Genomic DNA, 17,670 nt, shown 5'->3' on the forward strand with positions numbered 1-17,670 from the left:
TTCCTCTGGGGGCTGGTGTCAGAAGGGAGCATTCCCCATAGACCCCCATGTTAAAATCGCCGATTTTACATCCTCAATAAACATGTTAACAGCCTGGTGTCAGAACGTTTTTTTTTCTCAATCGATAGTTTCTACCCCCGCACACACTTTGAGGTGGGTGAATTTCTTTTTAACTCTACCGTTTTACTGTTATTAGGTTAAGATTCTGGCCAATTAGGGCGCGGAAACGTTGAGTGACAGGTCCGAGCAGCTCCGTGGACAGCTGCTTCGAGGCCAGTGGGCGGGTTCTCGGCTGGCCAATCCAACATGGCGCTGTCCAGGCCGCCATATTTGAGTCACAAAAACAACTCCCCAAAACCAATGGGTGACGTCACGGACGCTACGTCCATTCTTTTTACAGTCTATGTTTTTGGCCAAGAGATGCTAGGTGGAAGGCAAAAAGCCTCCATTCTGTAACAAGTTATAAGTAAAATATTCAACCATCACAATTACTCTGAAGCTGTAGTAAAAATGTAACATAATTAAAGTAAAAAAAAAAAAGAGCTAATGAGACAAATTACATCTAGCCTCACATACAAGGTGAAACGAAACACTGACTTCGATCAGGCTGAAACACATCCTAATCTGTCAAACTCTACTGGCCAATCACTGAACTACACTGATAAAAACAAAAAAATCATACAGTTCCTGCAAATGATTAAAGCAGAAGTAAGCGGAATGTTTGTGTTAATGTAAGTCTTAAATAGTTCTATCTTCCGACAGCTATCACATATATAGAGTGTTTGGTCTGAAACACGGGTCTGTCAGTCACTCTGCTCTGCTGTAAGCCGAGGAGAAAACTTTCCTTGTATCCTACAACCTTTATCCAATGAGGAGAGAGAACGGCATAAAGGAGCGGTCCTCTCTGTGTGTGCAGCCAAGGAATGCATGTGAATGTGGTGAGGTAGGGACGAGGACCAATAGATCCATGACGAGGCCGGGGACTGCTAACTCCATCGGCTGACAAGAAGTTAGCCAAAACGACCAGATCGCTTACTTCTGCTTTAATGTAATTGCACACTGTCCCTTAATAAACTAACTGCTGACCTGTGACTCCTGACCTCTGACCTCATAGAAACTGACCCCAAAGGTCGCCTGTTGGGACTCATTACGTAAACCACAGGTTGACATTGCAGTGGCAGTGCCCTCTAGTGGCTGAGAATGACAGGAGGAAAGAACTAGGTGAATACTTTAACAGTTGTATCAAAGACTGTTGACAAACCACTTACACCAGCAGTGATCATTGAGATTAGAGGACCTCAAACTGGAAAGTTTAACTTCTCTAATAATAATTAAATATATGCTCCTCCTTTTAAAAGAAAATACATGTACATTTTTTTTTTAATACTTAAAGGGATAGTTCATCCAAAATTCAAATTTCACTCATTATCTACTCACCCTCATGTCGACTAAGGGCTGGGAGAATTTTCAGAGTCCTCCGTGCCTTCTCGGAGTTACGGGGTGGTCCGCGCAGCAGTATTTGTCCATATGGTTGTGAATGGTGCTCACTTTTCTTCGTCCAAAAAGACACACCAAAAAACATCCAAATACCTCCACACAGCTCGTCTGTAATGTCCCTCTTGTATTGAAGCCCCAACATGAGAAATTGTTCTGAAAAAAATTAAATAAGTCTATATTTTAAGCTTGTTTGTAGTTTGTGTGTCTTTTTGGACGGAGAAAAGTGAGCACCATTCACAACCATTATATGGACAAATACTGCTGCACGGAGCCCCCCCGTAACTCCGAGAAGGCATGGAGGACTCTGAAAATTCTCCCAGCCCTTAGTTGACATGAGGGTGAGTAGATAATGAGTGAAATTTGAATTTTGGGTGAACTATCCCTTTAAAGCCATGGTGAAAAAGTGCAGCTTGACTTTCCTCTAACCTATCATATCAAACCTGGACACGTCTGTGCTGCCAGAGTCAGTGGCTGGTGGCTGGTGATAAGAAAACACAGCAGTGGGAGGTTGTAGCACAGGTTATACTGTATGTCACCAGTGTGAGGATACTGTGTCCATGCAGACAGCTAAAAGTGAGTGGTCTCAGACTGTATATATTATATATATAGCCTACATATCGACAGGGATTATGTCACATATTAACAACATGAGAACATAAGGACAATATGGATAAATGAAGGCATTAAAACCATAAAAGGTAATAAAAACAAATTTAAGAAAGTGAGAAATACAATAAGGAAGGAATAAAAGAAGATGAAAAGAAAAGCAAGTCTGTAAAAGTGGGTTTTAAGAAGTGACTTAAAATTCATACAACAAAATATCTCAATGGGCTTTGATGTGGACAGTGCACCTAACATGCAAATGTACAATATAAGCATAAAACATAATGATGCATAAACTACATACATGCAATAACAGACTCATGTTCTCATTTATGTATTATGCATTTCTCTAAAAAATATAGCCTATGAATAATTATGAAAATTAAAAACACATGTTAAAATATGCATCATACCTACATATATTTTTACTGGTTTTACATGTGACCATGTGAAATTGTTTTGACTTTTAAAGTGTTTCATGTACAGTAGCCAGAATGTCTTCTTTTTTTTTTTTTACTTTATATGTAGGCTACATAGCTAATACATGGGAATTCAATTTATATCCTCATACATTAGCCTACATTTGCGCATGAGACAGACCGCAGAGGCACAGTTTTGATGTTTATTGATATTGTAGCCTACAGAACTATACAGTTCCACAGTAGGACTCTGTCTCGTCTCTGTCCTCGCGCTACTGTCCCTTTAAAAGTCCCAAACAGAGAGAGGACGTGAACGCAGCTCCACCCAGACCAAAACTAAGAGCGTGAACTTCACAATTTAGACATTTTCTCCTCCATGTGTGGAATGTGTGTTGGACATGGTGAGTGTTTTATTTATTTGACGTGTGTGCTGTCTGCGATCAGTAGAGTTACAGTAAGGAGTTCAGAGGAGCGGGAGTTTAGGTGGAGTGAAAAAGAAAAAAACAAAACAAAAAGGAAACGTCAGTAAACTCAGCGGAAACATGGAGGTTTTCGACAAAACGCAGGGAAAAAGTCTGTTCAGCTGGAAAACAGCTTCTGTTTCTTCTTCTTTTGACGTTAATCTACACTTTTGTCACTAAATGCGACAAATTGGACAAATACTCAGGCGCTCCTGAGTGTTTGACTCAAAGGCAGAAGTTTATTAAATATTTGACTTCATATTTATGCACATTAATTAAATAATGATGATAATAATAATAATATTGGGTGTTTCGATGGGGGTGGATGTATCGACCCTCTGCTTTATGGTTGTAAACCTCCTGTCGTGTCCGCTCATTGTCTCATGGCATTAGTTTGTTCCGTTGTTTGTTTGCGTGTTGCTTGAACCTGAACAAGTCACGTTACATATTGTTTGTTATAAAGACAGAAATGTTACCATAGTCATATGTCAAAACAGATTGAACTCATTAAATGATATGAATAAAGTCTGACAAACTACCTCACTGTCATGAAAAACAAAGACATTTATGTAAACACAAATCATCACGACAGGAAATAATTGGATTAAGTGAGTTAAAGCAACGACTACAATAACATGAATAACATCAAAATATGAAAAAATCATGACTCCATACAACATAAAGGTTGATGTTTATATTAAAGCTCCATATATAGTAGCCTATAAAGGGTAGATGTCCGTGCAGTGTGATTATAAAGCAGGTATAGGTTCATACTAATAAGTATCAAAGCTTCTGTGAACAGAGACTCAAAACCAGCTCACCAAGCCCCACCCTCCTGGACCCACCATCCAATGCTTGCAGGATTTAGTTCCTCTGAGTGTTTTCTGTGAAATCTGCTCTATTTTTATTGGATACCTCGAAAAACAACATGAGGAAAGGCTCAGAGCCTCCTCTCCTCTGGTTGACTGACACTGACCCTGTGAGCTCCAGAGAAAAACCTGACAGAGGAGATGGGATTATGTTCTCATGGATCAACATGCAAGATAACATGTTGGACATTTAAAGTAGCATAAAAAACACTAACAAAAGTATGAACTTTTGACATTGTCAGACAGAAGATGAGTCTACTTGTGTTCTGTTGGAAGCTTTTTTTTTTTATCTGCTGTCTAGGCTATATATAGCCTGTACACAGCTCTTAAAGATTGCTGTGTGTTAAGTCTTATGTCACAAACAGGAACACAGACTTCCTCTGACTGTGGAAATGAAAGTGTCATCCTCAGCGGGATTAGACTCACTGCTCCTTTCTGACCCTGCAGTAACTGATAAACACCTGCCGTCCACTCTGACCTCCATCTGAGAGGCGGGTGACGCCCTGGTGTGTAAACACAACACACCTTTCAATGCTGAAGGGGTTTTTGAAAGGAACCTGACAAACCAGAGGCTTGTGTTTTATGTTCCTCCGCAGCCGAGCATGTAGAACTTCACTGAGCACCTTTCTCTTCTGTCCCAGTGCGAAGATGAATGAGGATGCATTCGAGGTCCCAGAGAGGACTGAGTACCGCTACCTAGTCCAGGAGGAGGACGAGGAGGAGGTGCAGTACGTCCGCCACAGACACTACATCAGCCCCTTCCTGGTGCTCTCCAGACGCTGCATCTTCTTCATCTGTGTCGGCGTGTTCGCTATGCTCGCCCTCGCCACCTACCTAGGCTACGTAGCCCAGACGCTGCCGCCAGGTGTCGCCCAGTTGTCGACAGAATGTGGAGAGTACAGAGGAAGACACGTGAGTTTAAACTCTGGTTTCTTTACAGATGTCTATCAGATGCCCCTGTGGTGTAATACATTTACACCCCTGCCCCCTCTACCTGACTGGTGGAACAGCACTAGGAACGGTGGATCTTTGCAAATACGATTACAGGCTGAGCTAGAAGAGTTGGATTTTGTCCTAAATTACCCATTTCATGTCCTACTATCAGAATATAGTGACAGTTCCAGCAAATATGACTGAATAATTGTTACCAACTGAAGTTTTAACATAAATCAATACAGAGCACAACGCAACAATACAAACAAAACAAAACAACTTTGTTCTGCCCGAGAAATGTTGCCAAAGTACAAACATTGTTTTATCACTCCAAGGTCAGACTACTGCAATGCACTTCTTACTGCTCTTCCAAGAAAAGTTGAAAAAGGAACTGGAACTCATACAAAGCTCTGCAGCTCTGCAGCTCCAAGACCAAGATAACAATCACAAGTAATAATAGGAAAAACCGTAAGATACAAATTCAGAAAACAACCTCATTAATTTGACAACAGATGCGCTGCAAAAACTGAAAAACTGAACAGAAAGTGTTTCTAGGGACACTGATGCTAAAGACTAATGCAAAGCTAACCATACATATTTTCAACCATATCTGAATCATGTGATATTGACGTTATAATAAACCAAACAAACTCACTGGTAACTGTCTTCACATGTCAAGAAGCACTGAATTAAAGTGTCAGATCTGCACTTCTCTGTGTGCCCAGAAACACTCATGTTGTGGTGCGAGTATTTGCAGTGCACGTGATAAACTGATGAAGTTGTTTTTCTGAATTCTGAATCAGTGAGTGGAGCGCTCAGCAGCTGTGCTGTTGTAGTATTCTCTCTTTACATTGTGTCAGAGGAATAGTCTGTTGTTGTTACTGTGTTTACTCTAATCAGTGTGAACAGTGTCTGCAGCCTTTACATCTGCTGCTGGTGTTTTCAATGGAAAGAGGAGGAGGAGTCTGAAACTAATGAATGAGCTGTGTGTTGATTGATTAATGATGTCACCAATCCTGTTTCACATCCTAGCATCTGTTTGTTTAAAGTGACTTCTTTTTAATCCTCCCTCCTCAGAAAAATGGAGCCTACTCCTTTAAGGGAATCCCATACGCCGCCGCGCCCGTTGGAAAGCTGCGTTGGGCTCCTCCAGCTGAACCGACGTGCAAGAGCGGGGTGACGGACGCCGGCCGCTTCCGCAGCATGTGTCCGCAGGTGCGTCCCATGTCGAGCGCGGGGAAGGTGATGGGCCAGGAGGACTGCCTCTTCGTCAACGTGTGGACGCCCACGCTGCGGCCTGACGCCAAGCTGCCCGTCATGGTGTGGATCCACGGCGGATACCTGAACATACTCAGTGGAGGAGAGCCCGGCTACTCGCCCACAGAGAAGCTCGCCGCAGACACGAGAGTTGTTTATGTGAGCTTCAACTACAGACTCAACGCCTTCGGCTTCATGGCGCTGGAGATGCTGAGAGAAGGTTCTCCGAGGAACACCTCAGGTCAGTCAGTGAAACACACACACACACACACACACACACACACACACACACACACACACACACACACACACACACACACACACACACACACACACACACACATACACAATATAATCGGTGTTTAGTGTAACATCTGAGCTGAGCAGCAGTGGATGGTGAAGCTGGTGGAGGAGGGATGGGAAACAACTGCTGATGTAAATGTCCTGAATCATCTGTCAATCAGGTGAATCCTTTCCATCTTCTTATAACTGAATCTTATAACTGAAGAAGACTAATGCTGCGTTCACATGGAGTCCGGTAAACGGCAAATGCCGCTGGACGGAACGGTAAAAACAAACAAACTGTCGGACGGCACGGCAGAACGGCAAGCGTCACCAACGTCAACATACTCCTACTCACACGTCACGTTCGGTTGAGTTTACCGTCACGGCAGACGGCAAAAGTTAAAATATTTGAACTCGGGACGGCATTTCCGTTTGCCGTTGCCGTCCACGGTATTTTTTGCCGTGCTCCCCCCAAGTTTTACCGTCGTTCTCTCGTCCACTAACATGGAGTCCGGCATGCCGTCTGCCGTTTACCGGACTCCATGTGAACGCAGCATAAGGCAGGAGCAGACTGTGAGGGACTGCACTGAGATAAGGTGGCACAGTGGAGATCAGAGCTTATTTCTGGGAAGGTTGAGCAAACAGAACGAACTGCATGTGTTCACTTCAGTAAGATGTTGACTCTTAGTAATTAAATGCAAAACTCAGACTGGTCTGTCGTGTTGGTGCAGCCTTCATGTTGTTCATAGATTAATCTGATGTTTGTCAAACTGTTTCACAAGAATTAGGAGCCAAAAACATCCATCACCAGTTGTATTTTCCTAAAGAGGAACTATACAAGATCTTCACCTTAACTATGCTACATTTTTACCTTAATTAAACAGCGTCAGAGTAATTGTGATGGTTAAATAAATGACATGGGAACTGACTGAAGGAAAACTGAGGCTCTCTTTCTTCCACCTTTCTCGCATTTCTCGGCCGAAAACCAGCCTTGCTAGATCAGTGCCTCCGACCCGGTGTCCCAGCTCTCGTCTCGGTGGCACTGTGGCACAAACTTAATCTGTAATGTCTTATTTATGACAGATAAAACTACACAAATATATACATCGTAATGCATATACAGTGCGATAACTAACGCTATCCACCGCTCCATGGATTGCTTTCTCGCCAGCTTTGTTGGCTGAACAGCAGAAAAGTGACCGGACTTGCATAGTTCCCCTTTAAATTCTTTGCAGTTTTGCTCATGAGAAAACACTACATCAGATTTGTGATTGCGCTCTTAAGCCACAGACCTCTGAGCACCTGTGCTCTTAGATTTATGAATGCCAATCTCCTTGTGTTTGTCCCAGTTCAAAGTCATCATGTTTATTTAAGGTGTATTGATTTATTTCCTATGTCTATATGCTGATGCAATAAAACAACCAACCAGTGTCTGATAGCTGCTGGTTGCACAATGCACAGTGACGGATATCCTTCATCGATAAAAATCCTCTCAACCATCCTTCATTCCTCTGACAGTTTCTGTATCTGTGATGATGATCTACACAGAAACATGATGGCACAGTCAATCTGTTGCAGTCGTGCTGCTTTGGTTTTGTAACATACCACAACTAGATAGTTAGCATGCACCACAGCTGCACCTTCCTGAATGAGTTATTATTACTGTTCAGAGGGACAACTTAGTAACAGTGATTTCATGATGTGTGGCTGGATTTTGAATTTAAAAAGCGATTAAGTGAATGAAAACACTGTGTAGAGCTGTATTAAAGTTCATTCATATTGTAAATGTACAATGTACAATTTACTGCATTAGTTCTCTGAGAATCCCATTCATATATGTACAGTATGTGTCAATATATATATAGTTGTTGTAAGTGAAATATCTCTGACTGAATCAAATTCAGATTGTTCAGGAATGATATTGAATGTGGAAATCTGTGGCAATACCCTGGCCCTAACTGAAAAACTAGCCGATACGTTACATTGCATTCCTGTTTGTGAAAAACAGCATACAGCATATAAGTACATTCAGGTGAACTGCTCAGTAAACTACAGCAGTGAGTGTGTACAGTGCATCCTGGAGCTGCTTCACAGCTTGCGGCTCATTTTCAGCCCTGCAGTTTGGAGCCACCGGAGGTCAAAGGGCAGCGTTTTTATCGGACTAAATTAGCTGAGTCTGAACAAACTGCTTTTTACTCGCTTGGTTAAAAACACAAATGAGGAGCAGGAGTTGGAGAGGAGGTGATGCAGCTTTCTTTTCACCGTCTGAGTGAGCTTACCTTCTCCATTAAGAGGTGAATACTTAACGAATGTGACCTGGATAAATGCAGTTGAATCCTGAGGCCTCTCCCTCATGTCATCACGCTCATGTTTTGCAAGTCGCCTGCTGTGGGACACAGATCTCTGTGCTGCGAGTCAAGCTGGGTAATTTATGTTACGTAAACTGCAAAAAAAAATCTCCTGTGACCTTGATGTGATGTGACCTGTTAAACAAGGGAGAGAGAGAGAGAGCCTCACATGAAATGATTGGCGGGATGGCAGGGGCGCACAAGTCCCTTTTCATTTTTCAGGAGTCACTTCTTCCTCCAGCTCTCACGTTTCTAATTTTGAATCCTCCTAATTCCATGCCCCATTTCCTCACCCCCCCTTCTCCTCCACCTGAAAAGAGTTAAATTTAGTTCAAGCTGCCTGAACGCCACAGCCGCTCGCTTCTTGTTTCTCATGGAGAAAGTGGGACGCTGGAAACAAGGCCACATCAAAGCAGGTTCTCGTTGCTAATTGATCCCCCTCCATCCCCTCTCCTGCTCCTGCTCCTGCTCCCTCTCCTCTGCAGGGAACTATGGCTTCCTGGACCAGATCGCAGCTCTGAAGTGGGTCCAGAAGAACATCCACCTGTTTGGAGGAGATCCAGGGCAGGTCACCATCTTCGGCCAGAGTTCAGGTACAGGCACTGCTCTAACACAGGCTGAGTCACCTTAACAACTACAAAAACAACAAACCTTTAGGAGTGTCTCTCAACACTGTCAACAGAACACCCTCCAAAACTCAGTCACAGCAGAAACTGGCAGAGTGAGATTCACTCATGTGTACACCGGGACACTTGTTTGACAAGTTTAGTTTGTTCAATAAGTTCATATAGGGGCAAGACATAGAAATAAAAGAGTCAAAGATACAGGTACAGAAGATTAAATATTGTTTAGATCAACAAGGACAATGTCAAAGGTCAAAGATAAAAGAAATTTAAGAAAGTATGATGAATATAAAATTGCAGTAGAGAAATCTCACAGTTTAAATTCATTCAGAAACTGTGTCTCCAAAGCAAAAAGGTGGAGCTAGTAACAACAGGTCAGTGTCGGCCAATCACAAAAGAGGAGACTTTCAGCCTCTCTTCTGATTGGTTGGTTAGGGTTGGGTTGTGAGTGAACCAATAAAACAGAGCAGATTTCAGGTAAAACACTCAGAAAAACCAAATCCTGCATTTGTTGGGTGGTGGGTCCAGGTGGGCAAGGCTCTGTAGCTGTGTCTCAATTCAGCGGGCGACCATGCCTCCAAGCCGGCCGCAGAGCGGGGGTACGGCGCAGAGCCGCATTTGGAGGAGCCTTCGAATTAAATTGAATTGAGACAGGCCTCGTCGCAACGCTGTGACGTAATCGGCCTTCAAATGCAGCCTCCGAAGGCTGCAGCCGCTGAATTGGGACACAGCTTGTGACTGCTTTTTGTGACATCACAAAGTCACCGAAGTCCTGACAGCTGGTCTTAAAGCTCAGTTTCTGAATACAGACAGTGCGTTTCTCTGTGACTGAGGCTCTGATACTTTCACAGTAATATAGAACCAAGACCTGATCTATAGTCACACTACACATGGACATCTACCTTTATACTGCATAAAGTTTTCCAATAGATATGCACTGTAGCTTTAGACTGCATGGATTTTTTAACTTGTGAGTGCTGGTTAGTATCAGACTTGGTTATCCAGCATCACTCACACCAAAAATATTGTAAGAAATTAAAAGTAAATTTAAAGTAACAACAATAAGTTTTATTGATTGGGTAATTAATGTAAATTAATATGTATTATCAATCAATCAGTCATTGTGACAATTAATTATTTTTTATAATTAATTTTAATTGCTAAAAGTGTTTTTTCGAGTCAAAATTCAAAACATTTTATGGCCACAGGTTCTCAGATCAAGGTTCCAAATCAAACAATAGGGCTACTAATGAAAATAATCTGCAAATGAATCTACAAGTATTGATTAGTTCTTGACACAGTCAAACTATGAGGTTTTTGACCTGCTGTGGTGCAGGTGGGACCTCTGTGTGGACCCTGATGACGTCCCCGCTGGCGAAGGGTCTCTTCCACGCGGCGGTGGACATGAGCGGCTCATACGTCTACAACGCGACGCTGAAGCAAGCCGAGTCTGCCAACCTGGTGTTCCTGAACAATACAGGCTGCAAAGATGTCGCCTGCCTCAGACGCCTCCCTGTCCGCCAGATCCTGAAGGTAGGAAATGTCTCCACGTCTCCAAAGTCTCAACTTCTCTGAAAGTTTTGCTGTTAAATCTGAACAATGGACTCATTTCTGTCAGAGGAAAATCTAATAACAGAGAAACCGTTCCCTTTAATATTTGGAAATTTCATGAAATATCTGATTCATAGCTGGCGACACGGTTTTAAAATTGCCCTTTCATTTTGATGGATTATAACATCACATCCAGGTATTATAGCTCCTGAATGAATTTCTAATTTTACTGCGGAAGTTAATGAAGAAATTGGACACTGAACATAATGGAAAGATTTTTATTTTCTACTTTTTTTTATTTTTTACCATGAAACTCCTGTAGACGTGATTGAAGACGGGCGTTTCGCACCTTAACTCTGAAAGCCCATTAAGATTTATTAAAACAAGAGAAAGCGGCAGAAGCAGTCGTCTTCTATTCAACATGTCTGCCTGTGACTCTGAGATGAAGAATGAATAATATATGTGATGAAATGAAATAACACGAGTGGAGGCAGTAAAGGGATGACATCTGAACTTTTCTAAGTGCAGCCGTCCGTGTATTACTGTTATTCGTTTTTTAAAATGTCACATTAGGTTTTTTCCAGCTGCCACTCAGGCTTATTTTATATTTATTTACCTTTACTTGCTTTTATTAAGATGTTTTTCATGGCGACATTTATCAGAGACACTGGAGCTTTTTTCTTGGTTTCTTTTCTGTAAATTATGTCTGAGTGAGATTTATTTGATAGTTCAGTGTTTGGGTTTAAAGACAACAATATCCACATTTCCCTCTGGTAACCACCAGTGCTGTGGATCTGTTATAGACTGACACATCTGATTCCTCTGTATGCAAAAACTCAGTCAAGCACTAAATGTGGATTGATCCACAGCCTAAAATAGTCACCAACAACTGCACTGTCTCCTCCTGATTGAGTAAGAACCATTTTTAAAAATTCAACATACAAATCTGTTTTATTCAATAAGATAAAGTTGTTTCTGTTCATCTCATTGAAATCATATTTATTCTTGCACAATGTGACCGTCAAGCAGACAGACCAATACAGTCAGAAAAGCTCTTCAGTATTCTAGTACTAATAACTTTCATTTTCATTTTCAATTTATCAAACAAAAGATCAGTACTCTGCATCTGTGAATCGATCCATTATTGCTTCACTAAATACTTTAATACTATGCTGTTTTTTTTTTTTTAACCCCACCGCCCTACCCCTCAGGCGATACCATGGCAGGAGTACCCCTACTGGGCAGGAGACGACTTGGTAGACCTCCCCACCAGAGGGCGCTTCGTCGGCCCTATGGTGGTGGTGGACGGCTTCGTCCTGGAAGCTCCGCCCCTTGAGGTGTGGGAGAAGAAGGGAAACTACAGCGACGTCCCGTTTGTGGTGGGGACGACGGAGCAGGAGGTCGACTTCAGGTGAGATCTCACCTGGCTCAGGTGATCAGACTCGACGTCCTGTGACTGAACTGTGACTCAGTGCTGTGTGTCTCTTCCGCAGTCCTCCGGTCGGGAACATATCCGAGTGGACCTGGGGGGACTACCGGTGGTTTGTGAGAGGTAACGGCTGCAAACTGGATGTCAGTGTTGACTATTGTGACTTCAGCTTTCTTGTATAAAGTAAAGCAACACTTGAGTACAAGTTCACTTGAATATGACTTTGATAGTAGCTGAAGTCGCCTTTTAGAAAGTCATTTAATGTTAAAGTCTTGTATTGGCAGGTATTTTCTGTACTTAACTATCAAAAGTAAGTTTCTGATATTGAATTTACCTAAGTACTGTATTGGAAGTAAAAGTAAAAGCTGTAAAATAAAGTAAGAGCTGGTAGAATTTTGATGATGAACGTTATTGTGACTTCTTTATAGTAAAGCATAATATTTAGGGTACCCTTCCCACACTTCTTAAATATCAAATTCAGACTTTTAATACAGAGTTTTCTGGGCACAACTCCTGCAAACCCAAGGACCAAACTTAGTATGTATACATACTTGATTGAACAGGAACACTCTTTCAATCAAATATATGTAATCGTTGTCACCACAGAGTACTATGTCTAATTTTTTAAGATAACTGCTGTTGTTTTCGATCACTTTGTAGTTTGATTTTTGTCCAAGACTCAAAATATTAGTTCTAGAAGATAAAGCCTGAAGATGTCAAGGCTTCATCAGAGACCTTAGGTTAAATGAGGTTAAACAAGTTGAGGAGAGTATTTAAAACATGGTGCAATAACTCAGTTTTATTGTGTCTGCAAAAAGCATCTGTCACCAGGGGAACAGCTCACAGACCTACAGTCCTGCAGGCATGACTAAAGATCTGATTGATCAGTGTATCTCTGTGACCTCTGACCTCTCCCCTCCTCTCAGCTAAACTCAGCTCCTTCAGTGAGAATCTGACCACAGAGGCGTTGACCCTTTATCCGAGCTCGGAGCGATGTCCCACCACAGACCGTTGTCCTGAGAGGTCCTACACCACCATGACGTCCGACATCAGGGTCACCTGTCCCAACAACGACCTGGCCCTCAAGGCAGCAGGTAAACAAACTGTTACATGAGATGTTGAGACTATCTATCTATCTATCTATCTATCTATCTATCTATCTATCTATCTATCTATCTATCTATCTATCTATCTATCTATCTATCTATCTATCTATCTATCTATCTATCTATCTATCTATCTATCTATCTATCTATCTATCTATCTATCTATCTATCTAATCTATCTAATATAAAGTTCACCTTGAGTAAAGATATAAAGGTCTCTATTGTTACTAATACTTTGCAATACATAAACATCTGTAGTGACCTGTTTCACACTGTGGTCAGTAGATGTTTCTCTGTTTAAATGAAGCATCAAGAAATGACTCGAGTCACTGTCCTGAACCACATTAGTGCATCAGTGTGTTACACGTGGTTGTGTCATGGCCGATATGCAGCTCCTCAGTATTTCTTTGCTGCTTCATGTAGGTTTTGTGCCCGTGGGTCTGTTGAACTCAGTGAGCGGTGAAGCTCTGACTTAACTGACATTCAGCTGCTGTGAGAGGCAACTGAGGCAAAGCATGATGGGTGATTTTCCTGCACGGTTCATTATGCTGCGTGCCTCTTTTCCAGCAACCCGTGTGGACGATGATGAATCAAAGGTTTCGATCATGTCATTTCATTTTATCCAGCACAAAATCAAAACATGCAGTCGCCTGAAGAGGCAGCTGCAGCTCTGTGTGTTTAGCAAGATGGACTCGACTATTGTTGGAGGTAGAGCAGGTCATCAGCTAATTGTAAGGTCAGAGAAAAACACACAATTCCCACATTTCTAGTCGTTTGTAAAACTTCTTTTTTGTCCATGTGTTGTAGAATACAGTTGGTTACAAAAAGAAATCCCCATGTAAATACACTGGGATGCTGATGTGAAGGAGATGACCATATGCCCATGTAGTGCATGACACACAGCCTTGTTTGATGATGCCAAAGACTAAAGTGAGCAAACAACACTTTAAGTCTGCTAATATTTTATATTTTACATCTTGTAAGCAGCTTTCACATAAAAAACAATAATAATAGTCTCTAACTGACAACTGGTGTTAGTGTTATCAAAGCATATCTTCCTCCTCTGAGACACTGAGCTTCACTGCTGTTCAGAAACTATTAAAAACACATGAGTGTTGTTTTCTTTATGTCTCCCGCAAATGTTCTGTTTCCTCCTCTTTAAAATACAGTGAGCAGCTGCTTTAAACACACTACTGTATGCGTCAGTAGTTTGCAGTAGAGTGACGGTCTTTGTATACGTATAGAGACAATTTTAACCTTTAACCCCACAGATTCACACCAGTTTTCACTGAGATTTGTCTCTAGTGATGTCAAAGATAGAGAGAATGGACAGATTCAGAGTGAATATATTCTGTGTCTGCAGCTGCTCTCGACAGCCCGGTGTATCGCTACGTGGTGACACACACCCCGTCCGGACCTGTTGACCCATCTGGAGACCTGCTGGCGTTCCCCAGCCGCTTCTCCTTCCATTGCCTGGACACCATCGCTTTCTTTGGGGCTCTGGAGTCGGTCCTGGGGAAGCCGCTCTCTGACGAGGACAAGAACTTCCAGGATGTGATCAGACGTCACCTTGTCACCTTCGCCAAGACAGGTCATGATACTTCCCCCCACTGACAGTAGAGTCAGACTCTCATTGCGTGCTGCTGTCTCTTCTGGGCGGAGCTTCACTCTCTCACCCTCCTCCTCTTTGTTCTACAGGTAAAATGTCGAGCGACTGGCCTGAATACCCAGCAGCCACTGCTCTGTTGTCTAACAAGCTGTCGGTGAGTCAGAGTTACTCTGCTGCTCGCTGTGATCTTTGGAGGAAGAACGGCCTGTTTGCCTACGCCTGGATCAACTGACTCCCTCAGCGTCTCCACAGCAGCTGCGGCCATCTTTAAAAGTCTAAATGCCACAAAGGAAGTAGAGCACCTCATTGATCTGGACTCATGTCAGAGCAGCTTCACTCTGTCGTTTTGATGTTTCAATGACTCATTGACTCCTCTGAGTGAAATGTTCAGTCTGAAGTACAGAAAAAAGATTTTCCCACTCCCCTTGCTTTCTATTGATGCAGATGGTTTTGGTTTTATTTGAAAATGAGAAATGAGTTCTTAAAGATCCAACAGTCCTGGGTGTTGAAATATATTTTTCTATCGTAAACCATTGGGAAGTCTAGTTGGGGTCTATGGGCTCTATGCACAGCTCCACTACTTCCTGAATTTCTGAAAGGCAGCTCCCAAACTGATTGATCCAAGTGTGTCTGATCATTGTGATTACTTAGACACACCTGGATTAATCAGTTTGTCCAATAATGTCAGACAGGAAATAAAGGAGCTGCCTTAAGTTCAGGAAGCAGTGGAGCTGTGCATAGAGCCCATTGACCCCAAAACAGGCCAGTGGTCCAGCTGTTGAAGTGACCAGGAGCCTGTTAATAGAGGCCTGAAGGAAACATGTTGACCTCAACAGTTAATCACACGTCCAAGAAGAAGAGATGCTCTTGTTTTTGAGTGAATTGACTTTAAAACATGAAGGAAATTTGAGCCTAATGTTTATCTCATCATCGGTTATCTGTATCGCCATTAGAAATTGTCAATAATCTCGTCTGATTAGACTGTTAGGAAGGTCCAGAGGAGATGTCAACATGGCAGCTTCATTATAAACCCCAAGACCAACCAGTATTATAATAGTGGAACGCTACGGTGGCCCTCGGGGGTAAACACACTATAATTTCAGAAAACACATACAAAGACACAATCACGCTACAAATTTAGAAAACAACTTCTTCAATTTGACAACACATGAGCTGCAAAAACACAATGTGAGTGTTTCCAGGGACGCAAAAGGTGACAGTCCTGGCTAAAAAAACATGAGAACTAAGGGTCTGTTTGTTGCAGGGTGGAGTTGATGTGGATTTCTAGATTCAGGGAAATGAAGTGAGCGGGTGTGAGAGGTGTTAGAGCCTGATTGTGTAGATGTAGTCGTTTGTTTGTATCGATGAATCACCGCGGGTTTGTGTGGTGAATTTGTTACGTCCTGCTGTTTGCACTGATTCATAACCTCGATGCTTGGCCACTCAGTCTTTGCACTTTTCCTGTGAACATATGCCACTGTGTGAATATTGTGTGATTGTAGCCAGATGTTAAATCCAGATTATGAAGCTTTTAAGTTTTAATTTCCCACAACAGCCACTGTTGTCTTTTTTTAACCACTCATCAGCTTTGCATTATGTTCTTTTTTAAAGCAGTAATTATATTTGACATTTATGTTGTCTGTTTATCACTTGTTATGTTCTCAATAAATTGACACCACATTTTATCATGTATTGACTATTGCCTTTTTCCAGAATAGGTAAATGTTTATTATTCTTATAATAATAATAATTATTATTATGATAATTATAACAATAATTTAAACATGACACGTTTTATATAAGTCGAAGCAAACATGAGACACACAAACAAAACTGAAAACCAGGTAACAACAATGTGTTAAGAAAGCAAAGGTTAGGAAGCAAACACCAAAGAAAACTGAAACTGAAAACAAAGACGATTAGTAAACAAAGCTGACACCACAGAGTGTACAACACACACACACAAAATAAATACACAACTCTTACACTCAAGTTCTTTGATCTAGGCTGCTTGTTTTCTATGTGTCAGCTTTACACTAATTATGATTTCAAAGGAATAATGATCTCAAACACACAAACACACACACACGTTTCTGCAGTTCAATTAACCGATCTGGAGGAATGGAAACACACATTAATTAATGTAAAAGGGGAATAATAAAGGAACATGTTTTTAGATGTTTTAGCACCATGATCCTGGACCTTGATTTACCAGTTGATCTTCATTCCAACCCTCACCTCTGGTCATGAACTCTGGGTAGTGACTGAAAGAATGATAAAGTAGATAGAAAAGACTTAGATGGGCTGGAAAAAGTGAGGAGCTCTGACATCCAGAGGGAGCTCGGAGAAGAGTCAAAAGGATGGCTCCTTCTGTTGAGGTGGTGTGGTTATCTAATAAGCATGGCTGCTGCTGGAGGCCTCTTGGAGGACTTCTGGGCATGTCAAACTGGGAAGAGGCCCCGGGGCAGACCAAGAACTTGGAGGGATTATATATCCCTTTCTGACTGGGGAAGGCCTCCCCCCGGGAGGGGCTGGAAAATGTTGCCAGGGAGAGGGACATCTGAAACCTCCTGTTCAATGGCTGCCACCATGACCCAACTCTTCATAACCAGAAAATAATGGATGGACTGTAAATGTTATTGACCTGAACCTGGATAACTGAGTTTTAGGTAAAGTAAAA

The 17,670-nt window shown here is 42.0% G+C and overlaps 1 protein-coding gene across 2 annotated transcripts; it reads left to right on the top strand.

Annotated features, from left to right (window-relative positions):
* The first annotated feature begins 2,819 nt into the window (after positions 1–2,819).
* On the top strand, positions 2,820–16,675 carry LOC311002044 (para-nitrobenzyl esterase). 2 transcript variants are annotated; one of them, XM_083993247.1, is made up of 10 exons: positions 2,820–2,920; positions 4,491–4,761; positions 5,860–6,280; positions 9,158–9,265; positions 10,632–10,828; positions 12,058–12,257; positions 12,340–12,398; positions 13,202–13,369; positions 14,745–14,972; positions 15,080–16,675. In XM_083993247.1, the coding sequence occupies exons 2-10, from the start codon at positions 4,498–4,500 to the stop codon at positions 15,220–15,222; spliced, it is 1,788 nt and encodes a 595-aa protein (XP_083849373.1). In that variant the 5' UTR covers positions 2,820–2,920; positions 4,491–4,497; the 3' UTR covers positions 15,223–16,675. The 2 variants fall into 2 exon arrangements, with proteins under 2 accessions (XP_083849373.1, XP_083849374.1); XM_083993248.1 differs by having other exon boundaries at positions 2,849–2,920; positions 4,446–4,761.
* The last annotated feature ends 995 nt before the right edge of the window (positions 16,676–17,670 follow it).

Source organism: Trachurus trachurus (assembly GCF_905171665.1).
Source record: "Trachurus trachurus genome assembly, chromosome: 3".
Taxonomy (NCBI): domain Eukaryota; kingdom Metazoa; phylum Chordata; class Actinopteri; order Carangiformes; family Carangidae; genus Trachurus; species Trachurus trachurus.